The following is a 20,231-nucleotide window of genomic DNA, read 5'->3' as shown; positions in this document are numbered from 1 at the left end:
GTAATCAGACCTTTATTTTGCTGGAAGACGTCATCTTCTGGCCACATCAACGACCGAGAATTCCAGTGTTTTATAACGTGATATCCGAAACCCCGCTCGAGATGATCCAGACCGCTGACAAGCCCCGCCTAGCAAAAAAGGCATCCGAACCATCTCACCGAAACGGCCGAGAAAAATGTCGCAACCAACATACGAGTACCGGCCTTTGGATCCATCGGGAACCAATATCCGATTGCTAAGGCTGCTTCCTGCCGCCGACGCGGATTCTCCGCTCCAGAGCGCGCTGCTGCACGTCGACCTGGCCTCGAAGCCCCAATATGAGGCGCTCTCGTACGCGTGGGGCAAGCCTGTGTTTGCGCAAGAGGTGGATGTCGAGGGCGCCGGCGTCATACGCATCACCAAAAACCTGTCGCATGCCCTTCGTCACCTCCGCCTTGAGACCGAGCCGCGCACACTCTGGGTCGATGCCGTTTGCATCAACCAGGCGGACGTGGCCGAGCGAGGCCACCAGGTGACCCTGATGCAGGCCATTTTCAGCTCATGCGAGCGCTGTCTCGTCTGGATGGGGCCCTTGAAGCCGTACAGTGACCTAACCGCCTCAGATGCAGGACAAAGATGGCGTAAATGGTGTAGTGACACCGAGGCAAATGTCGTCGAGGCCATGGCGCTCTTTGAGCGCATAGCCGACCACGACGTCAAGCTCCTACGCACCATCGATAAAATGGACGAGAATGATATGGTCTTCATCCAGGGCCCCCACGCTGACGGTTACTACCTCCCGCGCAAGGAAACGGAGGTGCTCACTGAGCTGTTTGTTTCGGCCGCGCCGTGGAAGCGAGCCTGGTGCGTGCAAGAGCTGGCCTGCGCGCCGCGCCTGTTCTTCGTAGCCGGGGGTGCGACTCTGGACTGGAAGCGCGTCGAGGATTTTCTGCGGACTGACGACTACGCCGACGCCTTCCACGCCTCCTTTGGGCACGGCAGAGTGCACCCGGCCGTCGAGTCGATATTTTCAAGCCCAAAGCGCATCCAGCAGCAGCGGCAGATGCTGGAGAACATGCGGAGGCGAGAGGGCACGGGCATGTCCCAAGAACACACTGCTCCCAGCATTGGCCGGGAACAACAGCAGTCCGAGCACCCGGGCTGGGAAAGGCTCAAGTTCAAGAATCGCTACGACGAAAGATTTGGCGAGCGGGATGAGGACAGCCGCGGTAATGCGTCTACTCTCATCGACGTGCTGGCGCGCTTCCGGCACCTCGAAGCCTCGGACCCCCGCGACATGGTGTACGGGCTCCTCGGCCTAGTCGAAGGTCCTTCGCCTGGCGTGACAATCGACTACAGCCTGAGCCCCGCAGAACTTTTCATCAAAACCACCACCGCCATCATCGACTCTCGGGGCGACCTCGACGCCATCTGCCAAAACCCCTGGTTTGACGGCCGGCCCGAAAGAAGGCCCCCCAACCTGCCTTCGTGGGCTATCGACTTCGCCGGCAAGGGCAAGGGCAATCTGATTTTTGCCCAGCGTGGCATCTTCGCTGCTGGGAGACCGAGCTGCCAGACGCCATGCGATGTCAAGTCCGTTATTGCTGGAAGTGATGCCGCCCATGTCGCTGGCTTGAGATGCCACGGTCGACACTTTGGTCAATTGAAGAGCGCTGCGATTGGACGGGATAAGGGCGGCGACACCAATTTCTTGTTCCCGGAGGAAGTCATAGCCGAGGCCTTCCCTTCAGGATACCTGTCCGACCCCAAAAGCCTGTACCAGACCACGGGGGAGCCGGCCATCCAGGCCTTGTGGCGCACCCTGGCCATGGACTGCACAGCGTATCCGATCCGCAGGCTGACCCTGGATGAGATCGAAGCCGAGACGCGGCGTTTTCAGGAGCTCATGATGTTACAAGAGGAACCGGCGGGAGATGGTGAATCGTGGAAGGAAAAGCGTATAAGTATAGGTAAATCATACGAGGCAAAAAGGAAGGTATGGGACAAGATGGAATCCTGGAGGATGTTGCAACGTAACCAGATGGGAGGGTGGCACTTTTTCATGACGACCGACGGCAAATTTATCGTTGCCCGCAAACAAGCGCAAGAGGGTGACGTCGTTGCGGTCCTGGACGGCGCCAAGGTTCCCGTCATTCTTCGGCCGACACAGGGCATGATTGACGGGGTGGGGTGTTTCACCTTTGTGTGCTCAGCCTACGTTCACGGCTGCATGGACGGCGAGGAGATTGAGGGGACTGGGACACAGGACCTGTTTTTGATTTAACAAGCTACATAGCTCTCAACCACTTGGTCAACTCGCCTCTGTGCAGAGGACTCCTGTGCTGGTGTCTGACCAGTGGCGCGGCCATTTGTTCTATTTTCTTATGTCGAGAGTCCCATGTTTATCACCGTAGAGTATACGGAATAGACGAAATGAAGTATACGACAGCGTTTTGCTATCTCTGAAGAGCTAATATCTTACATGTCTGTGGAGAATATGGTTTTGTCGGCAAAATGAGGAAAGGAAAAAAAAGTTTAAATAAAAAAACGCAAATCTAAACAGTTATTTAAAATTTGGCAGTCACTAAGGACCGAATGAGCGATAAGAAGTGAATGAAAACAGTTGCAAATTAAGGTGAAAAAAGGAGAAGAAATTGGGTAAAAAGAGAATAAAACCTGTCCATAACCCCCCCAACCCAATCAAGCAATGGGGTTGTAGTACACGAAGCGGCCATGCGGATCATACTTGCGCTTGATCTCCCGCAGCCGCTTCAGCCGTGCCGGCTCATAACCGTACATCGACTCGAGCGGCTCGTCGCCAGCGGCGTAGTTGACATAGGTAGCAGGCTTGAGGTCCGGGGCGCCTTCGTTCCAGATCCGGCGCACCTGGCGGCCAAACTCCCTTGCCATCTTCAAGACCTCCGGGTTTGCGGCGTTGGCGGGGGTCAAGCGCGTGTCGAAGAACATGAGCAGTTTGCGGTCGCGGAAGGCGACGGCCGAAGCGTTCGGGTCCACCCGGTCCACGGCGGCGGTCGAGTAGCCCTCGTGGAAGGCGACCGAGTCGGCGAGCTGCGGGTGCTCCGCGATCGTGCGGTTGAAGAGTTGGTACAGGGCCCGCTCGGCCGTCACGTTGTACACGTTGAACTGCGACGTCACCTGCACGTGGGCGTCGCCCGGCTGGCAGAGGGGTTGGTCTTGGCCTGTGCCCATGGCTGTGGCCACCTCGGGGTAGGGTACGTCGCCGCTCTGCTCGGCTGCTGGTTTGAGGCGGTTGAACGGTTCGAGGAGGGCTTCGGCCTCTTCTGCGGGGCCGGCGTAGCCAAAGACCCAGGATACGACGGGCTGTAAGGGAAATTGTCAGATGGGGCTTTTTTTCTTCTGTGGCTTTTTTGGCAAAAAAGCTCGTATTATACATGTGGGATGAGAAAGTCAGTCAGCTTACCTCAGTCTGGCTAACGGAAGGATCGATATAAAAGCCGCCAGTGTTAAGCGCCATCAAGACAGGCGTGGAGCCATCACCGTTCCCATGAAACGTGTTGAGGGCTTCAAAAACAGCTTCAAGCTTGTCCTGGGTGTAGGTGTAGGAGTGGTAGTGCCAGGTGTCGATCTTGCGAGGGTAGATCTTTGACTGGAAGCTAGTGACAATGCCCAAGTTGTGGCCAGCGCCTTGCATACCCCTATTGTTGGTTCCATATAAAGTCAGCTTTTGCTTGTCTAGACTCCAGATTGCGCAAGGTGTTGAGCTACGCTAGAAAAAGGGGGTGAAACCTACCACCAGAGATCAGGATTACTCGTTGCGTTGACCCTGACAGCCGAGCCGTCAGCCAGCACCACGTTCATATTGATCAGGTTGTCGCTGATAAGCCCATACAACCCCTGGTAGCGTCCGTGTCCACCCCCAAGGCCAGGTCCCATCATACCCACACAGTCGCAACTGCCGGTGACGGTGACGTAGCCCCGGTCCCAGAGGTATTCAATGGCCTGTTTATCCCAGGCGCCACCTTGGAACCAAGCCGACTCGGCTGGCTCGCCGGGCTGGATGGTGATTTTGGTGAGACGCGACATGTCGATCTGGATGCCGCGGAACTTGCCAATGGTGTTGGTAAGAGCATGACCGCGGTTCTTGACCAGAAAGGGGACGCCGAAGCGGTTGGCAAGCTTGACGACAGTCGCGATGTCGGACTCGACCCCTGGTACCACTACCAGCCTGATGGTTGGGCGCGACTCGTTGTCGAACCGCTCAATGGCATCGTCCCATCCCGGCCCGCCAGGACCGATGATGGTCGCGTTGCGGGAGAGCTGCGGGCCTAGCTCTCGCTGGACTTGGGCGTCAGAAATCTGGCGCCGGGACAAAGGGTGCTTGTCAAAGTATGAAGGCGTGATGACACCGGCCATGGTGAGGGGAAGCGAGGCCAAGGTGGCGAGGCCGGCCGAAGCCAGGAGAGTAAAGGACTTCATTGTGAATCAGTAATGTCTTGAGGTTTCGCAGAAGTGCGTACCCGTGATGAAGAAGGCGCTTGTCTGGGTGTATTTGACCAGTAGCTGTCCTGACACGGAGACTGATGGAACCTTTTATAGCTGTTCTTTAGGCCCGGCCTGTAGCTGTTAACCAACGCAGCATTCATCCTGACAACTCCGATACGAGAGCCCTGAGCCCAACACGCCTTGCTTTTTCCACAATATTCCTTCCAATATCCACCAGCTGACCAGTCAACGGTAAGCATCGTCGCTTTTCTGTCAATGAAGAGGCACAGGCTACTAGGCAGCTGGCCTTGACTGAAAGTCATAGGATCAGTACATAAGCCTTCAGGTGAGAGTGTGCTCCGCCCCAAGCCATCGGCTACGGCGCCTCAAATAATCCTTGTCAGCAGGGAGGGCTTGCGTTTATGGATGAGTCAAGTGCAAAAGGGGCATGCGAGTAGCTGTTTGTGTTGGCAATATTGGAAGTAAGGAGTCTATTGGACCAGAAACGGTAATTAAATGATAAGACAAGCTGAGGTGTTTGATATACTAACAAATAAGACTCTATCCTTTCGGCACATCCGTGCAGCCTATCTCGTATGTTACCAGGGCTTCTTGTATGCACACCACAGGAATCCTTCAGTGGCTCCCGGGGGCTAGAAATACCCGAAACAGCAGCATCGTGTAAAGAGAGTATCGTGAGAAGGTCTGCCAGTGACTTGAGAAATTACAGATTCAGGCCGGACCAGTACACCTCTGGGAAACGCTCGCCCACAACCTCCGTTCGGTCAATGGCAGCCTGTAGTTCCTCCAGCTCGGCCTCGGTGAGGGTGATGACCTTTGTGTTGTCCAAGATCTTGTCGACGCTGGTGGCGCCGGGGATGGGCAGCGCGCCCTGGGCCCTGACCCATGCCAATGCAACCTGTGGGCTCGTGGCACCCCTGCGCTCCGCCACCGCGGCAACGGCCTCTGCCAGCTTGACGTTTTGCTCAAACGCGGGGCTCTGGAAGCGAGGGAAGACGCGAAACTGCGCCGGCACGTCCTCGGGCTTCTTGATCTGGCCCGTCAACCAGCCACGGTCGAGCGGACTGTATGCAATGACCGGGATGCCAAGCTCTCGGCACGTGTCGCGCACGCCTCCTGGGGTGAGGACATGACGCGAAAAGATGCTGAGTTCGATCTCGACGGCGCCGACGGCGTGGACGGCGTGGGCGCGGCGGATCGTCTCGGGGCTGCACTCGGACAGGCCGTAGGAACCTATCTTGCCTTCTTTGACCAGGGCAGCCAGGGTGCGGGCCTGCTCTTCCACGGGTGTGTCTGGGCTTTGGCGAGCGCACTGGAACAGGTCGATGGTTTTGGTGCCGCCCAGGATGGAGAGGCAGTTGTCGACCTCGGCACGTATCTGCTCCGGGCGGTTGTTGGCCGTCTGGGTCATGCCATCGTAGCAGCCCTTGACGCTGAGCACCACCTTGTTAGCGTCCCCGGGGTGCGCGTCAAAGTAGTGCTTGACGAGGTGCAGGGAGTGGCGGTTGGGTGGGCCGTAAAGGGTAGCCTAGCCGCGCTTTTGGTCAGCTTGCACTCGTGTGCGGCTCAGGTTGTTTGGGGGAGAATCGGCAAGGGGCAAGAAAAGGGAGTACACACCCCGTTCCAGAGGTTGGCGCCATTGTCGAGGGCTGCCTTGAGCGGCTTTTCGGCGTCCTCAAACGGCATAGGATTCCAATACGTGATACCTAAGGGAAATTAGGTATGCAGTTAGCTCCGTGGAAACTTGGCCATGGGTGGAGCTAGCTGAGTGGGAGGTGTACCCATCATGCCGTACCCGACTGGGCCAATAGCCTTGCCAGCGATTTTGGATGGGAAAGACATTGTTGCAAATCCGAGGAGGTTGGAAGCGTGTGTGTTTCCGGTCCAGAATCTACTGCTTTTGTTTGGACCCCAAATAATAGGGTGAAATAGAGGGTGTCGAGATGCGATTTTAAACATTCTAAGTATCGTTGAGGTGTTTACTAATTCAGTTGTCGGATTCTAAAAGCGGTCCAAATTACCCAGATACCACGTTATTATTGTCTGCATCTACTACTGTGGCGGCCTACGGCTACATGAATGCGTAACCCAACAAATAAACTGCGGGGATATGGAACAGGCTGGCGGGCTTTGGTGTGGTACGTAGCTTCAGGAGGAGTTAGCGGATTTAGATGAGCGGAGAAAAACGCGATAACCCCGAAAGTGATATATTCCCTGCGAACAAAGCTGAGCCGCCCAGCCTTACTGAACCACAGCCCCTGCTGTTGCGCTCTCAAGCGTAGTTGTGGCACAGGCAAGGCGACCAATTTGATATTACGGCCGGGTTTACCCTGGACAGCCAATGACAAGCTTTCGGATGGCGGGTTTACTGATATCATTTCGTTTCCGGGAAAATCGGAAAGAATGCAGTGGCTGAGGTACCAGGTCTTGAAATATTGACTAAAGGGGAAACACGTGCCAGGTATGCCGTTCACTTGCTAAAGATAGTCAAATCCTTCAGCAAAGGCTGTACCACAATTCTAGCACGAGAATGCCACGAAACAGTCTTCTACAATCCGTGTTGTCTGGAATCTCCTATACGGCTACTATTACCTTCTCGACGCACCAAAAACACCATAGCTACCTTGGGGAATCAGATAGCCGCACTGTTAGCCCACGGTACCCACCCCCGTTTCCCCATAAACGGCACATATGACAATAGCTGTCCTTTGCGGACCAGAAACACAGAAGGAAGCAGTCCCCACGCCAAACTCTCTATGTCCCACCACGGCAGCACAAACCTCTCCCACAACCAAGGACCCCATGAGAAGCTTCTGGTGACCTGGCGGACCATGGCGTGCCCGTTATCCCAGAGCGGCTTGACCTCTGCCTTGCGCTCGGCCTGGTAATGAGCAAACACTTCCGCCAGCGCCATGCCAGAGGGACTCGGCTGCTCAGAGAGTAGGTCCCGCAGCCCGTTGGCCAGTACGGCCGCCGAGTGCACGCCGCAAGTCATGCCGAGCCCGTTGGCGCTTGTGCTCTTGTGTACCGCGTCGCCCACCAGCACCACGCGGCCGCTCGGGTGGTACCAATGCTCCGCGAATCCTTCCTCCTGGTCCACCATCACGCAGAGCTCCCGGTCCGCTCGTGCCCACACGTCGCCAAACGTCACGCCGGGGCACACGAGCACGTGCTGGATCGAGGCTGCGTGCTCGTCGGCGTCAGCGTCCGAGTATCGTGGCCGCCGCCCGCCTCCGCTGACCACCGCCGCTGAGCGTTCTTCTACATTCAGCGGTTTGATGGTAGCAAACGTCATCTTACCGTCCGCAGCGCCGACGAGGCCCTGGATGATGACGCCGGCGCCCCGCGACTCGAACCAGGTGCCTGGCTCAATTTTCAGGTCGGCGACAGATGCGCGGCCAAAGATACTGTTGAAGCTCGCGACCATAGGGTCCTGCTGTGTTGATGTCTTCTCCGCACAGCCATAATCTGCCAACAGCGCTTGCATGATATGACGGGTCGTGCTGTGGACGCCGTCAGTGCCGATGACGATGGATCCCTCCACCAGGCTGCCATCGCCCAGTCGAACGCGCACACCGTCGGCCTGGGGCTCTATGCCGACAACTTCGACGCTGGTTCTGATGTTGGAATCCTTACCTCGCAGTCCCGCGTGAAGTATGTCGATGATGCGGCTGCGAAGCATAGCCAGAAATGGGTAGCCGTGGCTGGTATTGCAAACAAATCTAACGTCAGCAAAGTCGAGAACGGCCTCGAAAAGCTCACTCGGTTTGGTAATGCACTGACCTGGGCTCCATGAACTGCCAGAAGCGATTCCAAGAGGTGACAGTACCGTCGACGCCGTAGACGCGCTTCTTGCGGTGCATGGGAATGTTCTCCCTGGCGAGGTCGTGGTACACCCCGATCTGGTCAAAGAGCCGGGCCGTGTGTGGCCAAACCAGCAGGAGCTGCCCGTTGGGGTTGGCGACGGTGGCGCGCCGCTCCAGCAGCACGTAGTCAATGTCGGCCCGTTCCATGGCGTGCGCCATGTAGAGGCCAACGGGGCCGGCGCCTACAATTATCACGCGGAATTTGGACGGTTTCTCGCTTGCCGACATTTTGTTTTGTCCTTGACTCTCTTTTTCTTTCGATGTGAAAGGCTTATTTGCACTCGCGTACAGTAATCCGAGTTTTGCATTAGCAGGTCGGTACGATGAACCGAGGCTTATATTTTGATAAAGTTTGTAGGCAAGAAGGTACCTCAATGTTTGTTTCTTCGGAGGCGGAAGAAATTGCACTGTTTCGACAGAGCTGTGAAAAGCACCAGGTGTTCGTCAACGAAGAAACCGAACTCTGTGCAATTGCTTTGTTTTCGTCTTTCGCTTGCACACACTAGTCTAGTTGAAGCCACCAACGACATCCATCTGACAGAATATTCTGTGTGGGTATCTACAACAGACGGAAATCACCCATATGCACAGTCCACAAATGGGCTCAATTTTCTTTGACGTATCGGCGTAAATATCGACCGTAGTCAACAAGGTAGAACGGGAGAATTGCAACACCATGCTCCAGGTTGCGGTGCATAAATTAGCCCGAGTCCACTTACCTCGACTTGCTCTATCTTGCAACAGCAACGTTGTCGATTGATTCTCGCCACTACACACCTCAGATTTGATCCTCATCAATATCGGCAGCTTCGAATTCTTTCCCCTTTGAGCTTCTTGCTTGCATAAGGGTGTTGCAGACCAAGGCCTAGTCATCGTACTGCGTTTACGTGGGGTTTCAAGCAGTCAGCAAAATACACGCAACCAGCCATCCACAATGAACACTATGGCCTCCGCATTTGTGATTGGAGGTTGGTCAATCCCAGGTCCAAGCCGTGTAACAATCAACAATCTTTGATCTGATTGTTCAAGTCACACCGATGCCAAGTTTTGGATCCCTGAACTAACACACACAACCTGGTAAAATTTGAACAGCGAGCGGTATCGGAAGGGCGTGCGCGTTGGCATTTGCACGCCGTGGCGTCGACGGCCTGGTGGTGGCTGACGTGGATCTGCAGGCCGCCGAGTCCCTAGTTGCCGAATGTAGGGCTGAGGCAAAGTCTGCCGGGACGGCGGACGCCCTCGGGTGTGCAGAGGCTACGAGGGTCGACGTTGCGGATGAACGTTCCGTCGAGTTGGCCGTGTCCTTTGCACGGCGTGTTCTAGGTCGAGTCGACTATTGCGTCAACAGCGCGGGGGTAAGCGTCCATTCTATTCTTGTTTCCCCTTTTGGAAATCGTTGTACCTCCGCCTCTTTCCAACCGTTAGAATCTTCGCTGATTAGGGAACCCGCCTTTTATTCAAACCTCTTATCTAGATTGGGGTAAAGCTGGCCAAAGAGATCGCCGAGGCCAGCCCCGTGGAGTTCGAGGCCATGTTCCAGGTCAACGTCAAAGGCACCTTTCTGGTTACGCGGGCCATTTCAGCGCTGATGAAAACGCAGGATCCTGTGCCGGTCTTGCGCGACTCGCCCGGTAGGGGTACCACCCGAGGTTGCATAGTAATCTTGGGATCTGCAGCGGCATTTGCTGCGACACCCAATATGATCCAGTACACGACGGCCAAGCATGCAGTGCTTGGTCTGACAAAGAGTGCGGGTAAGCATTGTCGCGTTCACACCCCGACAAAATTTTAAACGGGTACAGCTTCCGGATGCTTACAACCTCTCGACAGCTCTCGATAACGCCGCCCACGGCATCCGTGTCAACAGCGTCTGCCCGTCGTGGGTCGACACCCCCATGGTGCGCAGGGCTCTGCAGGACGTGCCCGAGCTGGAGCAAACTATCCGTAGCTCCGTGCCGATGGGGAGGATCGCCTTAGCCGAGGAGGTGGCCGACGCCGTCATGTTCCTCTGTAGCCCCGCTGCCAGCTATGCGACTGGCTGTAACATGATTCTCGATGGCGGCACTACTCTCACTACGCATCTGGGATGACGAACGATATGTCACCGGCTCTGGTTGGTTGCTTGAAATACAATCATTAGTTTATTGATAATGGAGGTAGTCAGTAGTCTATCATGTCAAGACATGTTGCAGCTGGTGGACAGTGCTGCTCTATTTCTTGTTTGAGATCAAACTTATTTTGGTGCTCGTTCTATTGACCTGATTCCTACTGCCCTACCCCTACAATGACTGGCAACAACCCCATCAACAACGGCTACTACGTCGATAGCTTCCCGGCAGCTGGCCTTCGTCAAGTGTTTCGTCACATTACTGGCAACGCCGACGATGGCAAGTCGGTCTTTCTTCACTCGGACCATGGTAATCACCACCGTGTGATTGGGGAGAAACAGGCCGTCGCCAACATCATGTACTCAACCCAGGAGACTCCGGTGGAAATGAACGGCGATGTTGACGTTCAAAAGGCGCTGTCGCAAGAGGTATCCGCCTTCTGTAGTCCTGTCGTTATCATACCCAATTATGGTTACTACGAGAGCATTATCCTCGCCGAACATGTGAACACAAGCAAAAGTCAAACGTGACAATCACTGACTCTTCCCCGCTCAAATAGCCTCCGTTCCATTACTCCTCTGGCTCCGTCTGCCGCATGATGGACTTTGCACCAGGGGCCGCCTCCCCGCTGCACCGCGGGATGACGATCGACTACGGCGTCGTTATCGAGGGTGTGTTCGAGTTGAGCCTCGACTCAGGCCAGAAGCGTGTCCTACGCCAGGGCGACGTGGCCGTTCAGCGCGCAACTGCCCATGTCTGGAAGAACATCACTGGCGGGGGTACCCTGCCCGGTCGCATGCTGTGGGTGCTGCTGGACTGCAAGGACGTCTACATTGGGGGCTCGGCAGGTGCCGGAGAGGGTGCCAAGGTGACAGGGGACTTGGGGAGTTTGAAAAAGGAGTATGAGGGTAGAGGGACGTACTAGGCCGGGGTTAGGGTGTATGCACTCCATTAGATGGTTTTATTTTTTTCGGACTTTGTTTTGGTGGTGGAGGTGCTATCTACTAGAAATTACAAGAGCAGATGGCAGAACAATGATGAAATCGGAGCCCGCCAATGTTTGCCAAGCTGCTTATAAATGATGACACAGATGGATAACAAGAAACGTAACAAGCCAAAATGCAGCTCGTTGTTAATCCTTATTTCAGTATACCAGTCCAAGGAAGGTATCCAACCTAAACAGCCTTGCCACGGTAAGCAAAATGCCTACCTACCTGAGGCAGGCACGTGCAGGCACGCATTACTTCATTTGCTAAAACTATATTGCGCCACATTGCAGTCGTGTTGCGACTGCGACAATTAAGTCCCGATTTGGCTTTTCCGCGCCGGATAGCTGAATTTGATGGCTTTTTTTTTTTGTTTCATTTAGCTGCCTTTTCTTGAATGTTTCCAAGAATAAAATACCCCTCCCTTAAACTGCTGACACCAGGTCGGATCGCTGCAGCAGTAAGCCGCGGCGCGGGATGTTTAGTGTGACAACCCGCAGGATGATTGGACCACAATCTTCCGGATACGAACCTCAGCCGATACCAATACCAACAGCCGCGCCTCTAATCAAAAGATAAATTCCGCTCGGCCGCTAAGGGGATAATAAGCTTACTTGGGTGCGGTTTATACGGGATGTGGGCCCACCCCGACCTGCGCTGGACCACATCAGGCTGTCAGTGGTCATGCTAGAATGTTAAGGGTGAGTTGTTGTGACAGTACCCAAAATTTACCCAGTTTCTGACTCTTTTCACAAGTAGTACAGCCAAGCAAGCCCCAAAGCTGACCACAAACAAGGGCAAAAATGCGTAGGGCTGCGGCGCTTCACTGCAACCGCCCGCATGCGGAGTTAAGCTACAATACGTGCCTGTTTGAGGGTCGGCGGGCTTGATATTAACCCCGCTCCTTTGTCACTCTCCGCAAATCCTCCGCCATTCTTTCCCTTTCCGGTTGGTGTCTTTGACGATGGGCGGACTTAGCGCAGATAGTCAATGACCTGAACATGCCTTGGATCGTTGTTTGCTCAACCATGACAGCCCTCAAACATGACCATTGTGAACTCTGTATTTGTCAGAATATCGACATCTATCGAAAATCGGGTTTATTTAAAAATAGTCCCATTCTTTCTGCATGCTTGATATTTTTCTCAATCAGACATTCAGCAAATCACGCCTACATCTTGACTCTCATAGCTCTCAGCAACATCACACTATCAACGCACCTCCACCGTAAACAGCAAACATGTCCAAGTCTACCACTGTTCTCATCACCGGTGCCAACAAGGGCAAGTTTCACTGTCCACACCATCCCCACTATCACTTCCGAGACTAGTTTCCACTGACCCTCCAATAGGCATCGGTTTGGGCATAGCCAAAGTCTATCTTTCCCGCCCCAACCACATCGTCATCTGCAGTGTGCGCAGCGCCAAGACCGACGTCTCGGACCTCAAAGCCGTCTCCAAGGCCTCTGATTCCAAGCTCATTCTGGTGTACATTGAGAGCACCTCCAAGACCGACCCCACCCAGGCCGTAGCAGACGTGAAGGCAGCCGGCGTCGACCACCTGGACGTGCTGATTGCCAACGCGGGCGGCATGCCCGAGGCCAACAAGCCACTGCTGGAGTTGGGCCCCGACGAGCTCTGCTGGTCCGTCCAGGTCAACGCCGCCGCGCCGCTGTTGGTTCTGCAGGCATTCCTGCCGCTGCTCCAAAAGGCAGACTCGCCTCGCTTCGCCGTCATCTCGTCCACCTCCGGATCCATCGAGTTTATGAAGAACATCTCGTCCTTCATCTTTCCCGGTTATGGTGCGGCCAAGGCCACGCTCAACTGGCTCACTATGGGCGTCCATCTGTCGCAGGAATGGCTGACAACCCTCGTCATTCACCCTGGGTGAGTGGCACTTTTTGTACCTGCTGATCCTTGAAGAAGAGAAAAATAGTGAGCATCTTCTTTTCTAACTAACTTGTTTCACACCAGTCTTGTCCAGAGCGAGCCTGGAAACTGGGTGGCCAAGCAGATCGGAATGGCGGAGGCCCCGACGACGATTGAGCAAGCAGCTGAAGGTGTCGTAAACGCTGTAAGTTGACCCATACCAGTCCACCTTTTCCCACCTTCATTTCACAGGGAAAGGCTCGGTCACTGACGAAGATGAGCGACAGATTACCAATGCTACACGTGAGTCCGTTGGTGGCAAGTTCCTAAGCACTTCGGACGGCAGTGTGCTCCCTTGGTAGAAGGGGGGGAAACTTGCCAAAACTGCGTAATTTTGATAGCTTGCATTCACCAGGGTAACAATCAGCCAAGAGGGAGATTATGTAGTACTATTAGTTGACATGGAATTGGGAGACCAGCAGGATTTTATATTGCGGTAGATAGCAAATATGTGTACGCTGAAATAGCCCCTGATGATCCAAAAAGATCTGCGACTGAACTTGTGAGAGCTCACGTCTATGGACAGAAGACGCTTTGACACCTAGTACTTTTGCTGTCATTTAGCTTTAGTAGCCAACACCTTTGCCCGAGACTTGTTCTGCAAATACCAATGGAATGCGAGAAAGATGGTATCAACCTGTACCAGTTGTAACAACTATTGACGTGGTATAGAAAAGCCGTTCTGGGCTTTTGAGAAGACGATTGAGGCAACAAATCATTCTAATCTATAATTCTTATGCAAGCGGGTAGTTTCAAGTAATGAGACTACCGTACCTAAGCTAGGCTCCATCTATGTGGTCTGCTCGGAGAGGGTAGGTGCTAAGTCGGAAGCTTACCGAAAACATGGCTTAGCAACACCTGCAAGATCCTCCGAGAATTATGATGTAGCTTGAAAGGGATTGGACCAGTAGTTTTCCTTTGGGCAGCAAACCACTCCCACTCTTTTTTCCAAATTCTTGACCCAATTATATATTACACTAATACCTTCTGCAAAACCTAAAACCGCATACCTCATTCCACTTTTATCTCAAACAAACCAATCAAAATGGGTAAAGAAAAGACGATAAAGGACAAAAGAAAACATGGTAAAAAGTGGGTTCAATGTCGACGACGAGGACGTTAATAATAACCGTATCCCTCGACTTGTCCTGGCGTATACCGAAAAGTCTTGCAATATATAAATGAAATTGTGGCAGAAGTAAATTACTTCTTTATCGCTTGAATATAATTACAACTAAAATATTTAAAATATCAAAAAACCACTCCGATACGATTTAAAATAATTTAAAAACTTTAAACCATTTTAGCGAATTTATAGGCAAATCTACTTTGGGGATTCTTAATCTGGAAGGAAAACCAACTATTCAGACTATCCGCAATTATTTCCGTAGCTTTATGTTAAATTGGAATCGCAGCAATCCAAAATCTTTGATCCCAACAAAAGCACAAGGTGTAGGTTTTTCCAATATTTTCCCAATTAGACGAACCATTATGCTTTTTGAATTGTAATACATTAACAGGCCTTGTAAAAAAATCGGGTTATCAAGTTTCAAAAAACCGAACACATGAATAACAATTTTGGCATCACGGTCAACTAAGCCCCACTCCGGCGACCCACACCATGGCCAGCCAAGTCACGCCATGTATCATAATCACTGGGCGCGGAGTTTTTCCACTTCAATCAATCAACCAACAAACTTGCATTCGCCATTGATCCAGTTCTCATCATGGCCCTCCTTCCGCGAAACTTAGGCTACCATCTCTTCGATTCGCTGTTTTTATCCAACCGAAGCACGAACTTGGCACTGTTTAAATTCTACTCCGCGGTCGACCAGATGGCAGCAGTCTGACCGCGCCATGTCTCAAGCAACATCGCACAACTCTTCGATGGATCCCTTTGAGGCTGGGAAGACTGCACGGGGGGTCTGGGGCGGCTTATATTATCGATAAAGTCCTTTCGCATCGCAAAATGTGCGACACTTCCATCAGAAGCGTGAATCGCGCAAAGTAGATCAACAAAATCAATCATCGGTTTCGGGCAAGGAGCTCACATTGGTCGCAGCCACAGTGGATCCCAGTTTGTTATGAAGAATATTTCGCCCAAATTGTTCAAGTACTAATTCGATGTTGAAGCAAAGGTCTCTGGCTCCCTTCACGCCAAGGCTGTGGTAGACTCAATCCCAGAACAGCAAGTATTCGTATACCCATACCGGACCCACGGCCTGCTCACTCTGGACCCCGACAGATTGAACATAGCTCAGAAAAAAAGCATACTCAAGCGTGTGCAGCTGGGGCTGGCCTATCTACATGAGAACCACGTCAAACACAACGGTATGAGGTCTTTTGTTCAACATTTGCAATTTTTGCTTACACTCGTTGGGAAGCAGACATTAAGCCCAACAACGTTATGCTGGATTGCGAGGAAGACGAGTTTGGCAATCTAGCAGTCAATTTGAATACACTCCAGATAACAGACTTAGAAGACTCCGCTCTTCTTCCTGCCCCTGTCGAAGAAGATTGTTGGTTGTTGAGGTTTGTTTTGACAATCGTGGATCTTGTGACTGCTGAAGATGATCAGTATACCCGCAGCTGTCACTGGAATGATACATGTTTCCGTGTTTTACTTTTAAAAATGCAGAAACAGAAGCAAAATGGGATTTGCCGTACCTGTGTCGCTTTTTCAAGTCGAAACTTAGTATCATTAGAAGCAAAGCGCAGAGACATAATAAAACCACCATACCCAGCGGTACGAAAGGATTAGGGCAACCGCTTCACCACGAAGCAAAAGCTTCAGCAATGAGAGCTTTGTCTCATCGTCCCCTATTTTATACATATGCACGCGCTGGCAGTGACCAATTGCACGGTCGTAATAAATTGGATGCTGCCAGCGTATACATATAAGACCCGACAAGATTAAAAACAACAGTGGTTCCCATAACTCTCTTTGTTTCTAATAGTTCAACTGCTCAGGAAAAGAAAGGTGGTTTGTTTCTCTTCCTGCTAGATGGACAGTGTCACTATCCATCTCCAGCTCAATGCCGATTCCCTTCCTCTACCCATCCCTACTGTTGTTTCTAAACCCGCTTTGTTGCTTAGTCTAGAAAGTGAGATGACTCCAATTAAGTTTAACCACAGTCCTAAAGACTATCCTGGAGTAATCCTAACATTGTGGTCCCTATCCTGGAATGTTCACAGCCGTTGTGGTGCCGAGTCAGTGACACTCGCAAGCTAGCTGGGCCTCGAACAAACTACGTGAGCCACGACAACTAGGCACAAAACGCAAGATCGTCAAGATCGTCAAGACCGCACGATCCGACAACTTTCATCAACAACCGCTAGTTTTGACAGCCACAAGCAGCTAAAACGCCAAATCTAGCTGACTGACAACATCTTGGTATCCGAACCGATCCAACAACTCTTTGTGCTGCTTCATAACCTTAACCACGATGGCGCGCGGGCCAGTCGGTGCGACCGACTTTCGGTAAACCTCCTGCACCGCCTCAACTAAGTCAGAGTGGTTCCAGTGCTCTTTGGCCTAAGGCGTTCCAAAACCCGCCCATGGGGGCCCAAAACTTTATTCGAAAAGCCCGTAATGAGCCAATCAGTTCGTTGTCTTACGCCTGTTACAGCTCTGCCGCCAGCACTTGTTTGCTTATAGAGCTTCAAGTAATCATCTATATACGCAACACGCATCTGGTTTCCAATGATACGTCAATACTGATACTGTATGGATTCCATACATCATGAGAACATCCATGCCGCGAGCATGACGTCTCGTCCGCCTTGCGCATGTCTGCATGGTAAACATCCTGCTGGCTTTCATGTTCTACTGTCATTGGGTGACACGCACAGCTCATCACCAACGGTTGGTTGATTCCAGGACACTTCAGTTACCATTATACCGCCATCCGCTATAGTTGTCTGCTCTGCCGTCTCAGTGAGCTCAACCCATACACCTGCTGAAAGATCATATCCAGCCCAACCTCGCGGTATGAACCAAACAACTCTAGAGGAACTAGCCCGCTTCAACCCCGTCAGTGCTTCCTGCAGTCATTGGCCATAGCTGTACAGCGCCACCAAAGGCTCTTGCTTTGTGCGCACAGTGCATGTGAGTAAGTACGAAGGCTACCGTACCCAAGCAACTCAAAGCTGCCGGCGCCCTATCCGGGAGTGGGTGAGATAATCACGCTGCGGGAGGACCGCAAACTAAACATCATGAACAACTGGTACTATTGGCATGAAAATCAGCACTCAATGCTGTGTGACCACCCAGCCCAGGCAGAGCGATAGGTCGCTGGCGGTGAACGTCCTCTGCCAAGACCGGGCCATGTGGGGCCGCCTATCGGTATCATACGGAATAGACGCCGCCGCAGGGGCCGGCGTTAAGAGTATGTCGAGGTTGAAATTGAATGCACGGAAAGTCCTTTGATGGCGCAATCAGAAATTTCTCACTAGGCAGGAGGTTTCTTGGCTATGTGGTCCTACACAACCTACCGCGGATGTCATCATGCGTTATCAGCTACAGGCCAGCTTGCTCGTTGTGATTCTCCTTTTGTCCATGACTGCATATGCAAGCTCCCTCGTCCCGCATATGCCCCAATACTGGAGGGGCGTGGCCGTTTCTTTTGTTTCATAAAATCCGCTTACCAACTTTGATAGTAGCAATTGCTGCTGACATGCATCCAGCCAGATTGCTCGCTATATTAACTACCAACAGTAAAGGGTTACACTGCTGCCGAGTATCGGCGCTGGGGACCCCAAACCGGCACTGGGCTATCTACAATATCCCACACCAATGAGAAGGAGGATGCCGGTTTGCTTATTGCATAGGGACTGCGGCTTAAAATGTATACTCCCTAAGTAACTTGGCTCGTCATCGACGACTCCTCAGTTTACTGGGCATATTGGCCTCATTTAGCCCATTTGGGTGAAGAAATTACCTTGGCTCGGTTGGAATGATGGAACAATGATCTTTTCATAAAAATTCAAATATTTGTATACTTGCCTATCAGCCGTATGGAAATTAACTTGCACTCTTCCGCTCCTGACCTCCCGAACTGTGTTCTTGACTGTCTCTCCCCCTTGCCGCTTCTCTCATCGCATTCGCCTCCTACTCTCATCTCAAACGCAAACGTAACAAAAAAAAAAAGCCCAACCAAAATGTCAACCTCAGGCCCCATCACCTCCTTCCCCGCCCAAGGCCTTCGCAACCCCTACCGGTTCGTGACAGGGCACAACTCGGCCGGCGAGTCCGTGTTCGTGCGGTCCGACCACGGCGACCACCAAGCCGTCATGCTCGACGGCGCCGGCGCCCAAAACATCTTGTACAGCTGCGCGTCCAACCCGGTGCAGGTCAACGGCGACGCGGACCTGGAGTACGCGGCCGCCAACCCGCCGCCCCTGCACGTGCCCAAGGGCGCCGTCGTGCGCATGATCGACTTTGCGCCCGGCAGCGAGTCCAACATGCACCGCGCCGTCTGCCTCGGCATCGGCACCGTGTGCGAGGGCGAGGTCGAGCTCAGCCTAGGCGGCAGCGGCGAGAGCCGCATCATGCGGCCCGGGGACGTCTCGATCAACCGCGGCGCCATGCACCGCTGGCGTAACGTTTCGCCTGACAAACCGGCGCGCATGCTCTACGTGCTGCTTGATGTGGAGCCGATTTTTGTCAACGGCAAGGCGTTGGAGTTTGAGATGGGGCGTTTGATGCAGGAGTATTCCGAGTACAAGGAGGGTGAAGGGGATAACAAGAAGGTCTGAGTTGGTAACTGCAGTCGTTTAGAGTAGATAAGCTGTCATCACTATAAATCGGAGGACGTGTCCGGTAACATTGACCGTTGGTTTCGATCTCACTTCAGCCTACGCAAGTTCTTACTGTTATCTATTACAGAGTCACATTCGCATTCTTACAGAGATCGGGCTGGAAAATTGAATTTGCTTGATCAGGCCCAAGCCGGAACAAATTTAGGAATCACTAGTCAAAATTGCCAGACTGAAGCGCTTTGACTGTGACAAACCTTCACAAACAAGACAATGACAACAGGCCAATTTTCCTGCCACAACCATCTCCATAGATCTCAGTGGCCAAGAAGGAGCTCGAGATAAGAAACTGGAAAGAAGAGCCGAACACGTCACACCAGCCTTGATGGAACCAGGAATACAGGCTCACACCAGACGGTTCGGCTCTTGTTTCCTTCCTTTTCCAAGCCGTATCGTGTATGATTTGCTAATTCTTCATCAATATCCCATTTATTATCACGTCAATCACAAAAGTTTGGCGTGCGTCAGCCCTGGTCGCATACGTACGAGTAATATGCAACCTTCGAATCTGTTTGGATCTGGGGCCAGCTGGCGTGGACGTACTTCTGACTGCATTATCATAAAGTAACATAAAAAAAAACACCGCAGCTGCATCAATCCGTAGCCCGCCTCTTCAGGAAATATTTTTCTTGGCCTTAATTATGAATTTTGTTACCTATCTTGGTAGCACTTGATGCCTGTCCCCCCAACCGCATTTGATCCCCACCCGCATTTGATACATACACTCACACCCCCTCTGCGAGGTCTGCATATCTCCTGATAATGCATGCTGTATGAGTAGACGACATTCAGTCAAGGGACTCCTTGGCAATGAGTCAGCCCTTCCAGCGCCTGAGGTCATGATCGCCGGTTGGCGGCCGACCGGAAGGGCTCCGAAGCTTGGCTATGGTAAGAAAGCCGGTTGTGCCTTCTGGGGCAAGGCGGAGAGAGGCAAAGTACAGTCAGAACCATGAATTTTGCAGATACTGGGTACCCTTCCCTCAAGGGGCTAGTTTTTACTTCCGCCAGCTACATGTATACCATGATTTGGACTGTTTGATAAGTAGCAACTGTTTATATGCA

At 52.6% G+C, this 20,231-nt stretch overlaps 6 protein-coding genes across 6 annotated transcripts; 5 read left to right on the top strand and 1 right to left on the bottom strand.

The window, feature by feature from the left end:
* Positions 1–84: 84 nt before the first annotated feature.
* On the bottom strand, positions 85–9,045 carry PgNI_02155 (uncharacterized protein). The gene is made up of 7 exons (XM_031122222.1): positions 8,248–9,045; positions 7,131–8,168; positions 6,246–6,424; positions 6,082–6,170; positions 3,752–5,992; positions 3,422–3,656; positions 85–3,321 (listed from the first exon to the last, which is right to left on the bottom strand). Exons 1-5 carry the CDS (start codon positions 8,556–8,558, stop codon positions 5,168–5,170), a joined length of 2,442 nt encoding a protein of 813 aa, XP_030987176.1. The 5' UTR covers positions 8,559–9,045; the 3' UTR covers positions 85–3,321; positions 3,422–3,656; positions 3,752–5,167.
* Positions 176–2,263, top strand: PgNI_02156 (uncharacterized protein; the record flags this gene model as incomplete). Its single annotated transcript, XM_031122223.1, has 1 exon — positions 176–2,263. The coding sequence occupies one exon, from the start codon at positions 176–178 to the stop codon at positions 2,261–2,263; it is 2,088 nt and encodes a 695-aa protein (XP_030987175.1).
* A 39-nt stretch (positions 9,046–9,084) lies between the features above and the next one.
* On the top strand, positions 9,085–11,808 carry PgNI_02154 (uncharacterized protein). Its single transcript, XM_031122221.1, has 5 exons — positions 9,085–9,298; positions 9,423–9,685; positions 9,805–10,084; positions 10,161–10,866; positions 10,998–11,808. The coding sequence occupies exons 1-4, from the start codon at positions 9,265–9,267 to the stop codon at positions 10,418–10,420; spliced, it is 837 nt and encodes a 278-aa protein (XP_030987177.1). The 5' UTR covers positions 9,085–9,264; the 3' UTR covers positions 10,421–10,866; positions 10,998–11,808.
* An 856-nt stretch (positions 11,809–12,664) lies between these two features.
* PgNI_02153 (uncharacterized protein) lies at positions 12,665–14,057 on the top strand (the record flags this gene model as incomplete). Its single annotated transcript, XM_031122220.1, has 4 exons — positions 12,665–12,695; positions 12,776–13,310; positions 13,398–13,497; positions 13,580–14,057. 4 exons carry the CDS (start codon positions 12,665–12,667, stop codon positions 13,652–13,654), a joined length of 741 nt encoding a protein of 246 aa, XP_030987178.1. The 3' UTR covers positions 13,655–14,057.
* A 2,741-nt stretch (positions 14,058–16,798) lies between these two features.
* On the top strand, positions 16,799–17,642 carry PgNI_02152 (uncharacterized protein; the record flags this gene model as incomplete). Its single annotated transcript, XM_031122219.1, has 2 exons — positions 16,799–16,833; positions 17,477–17,642. The coding sequence occupies 2 exons, from the start codon at positions 16,799–16,801 to the stop codon at positions 17,640–17,642; spliced, it is 201 nt and encodes a 66-aa protein (XP_030987179.1).
* Positions 17,643–18,512: 870 nt separating this feature from the next.
* PgNI_02151 (uncharacterized protein) lies at positions 18,513–19,109 on the top strand (the record flags this gene model as incomplete). The annotated part of the gene is made up of 1 exon (XM_031122218.1): positions 18,513–19,109. The coding sequence occupies one exon, from the start codon at positions 18,513–18,515 to the stop codon at positions 19,107–19,109; it is 597 nt and encodes a 198-aa protein (XP_030987180.1).
* Positions 19,110–20,231: the final 1,122 nt, after the last annotated feature.

This window comes from Pyricularia grisea, assembly GCF_004355905.1.
Source record: "Pyricularia grisea strain NI907 chromosome Unknown Pyricularia_grisea_NI907_Scaffold_1, whole genome shotgun sequence".
Taxonomy (NCBI): Eukaryota; Fungi; Ascomycota; class Sordariomycetes; order Magnaporthales; family Pyriculariaceae; genus Pyricularia; species Pyricularia grisea.
This window is presented reverse-complemented; position numbering and strand designations above follow the sequence as displayed.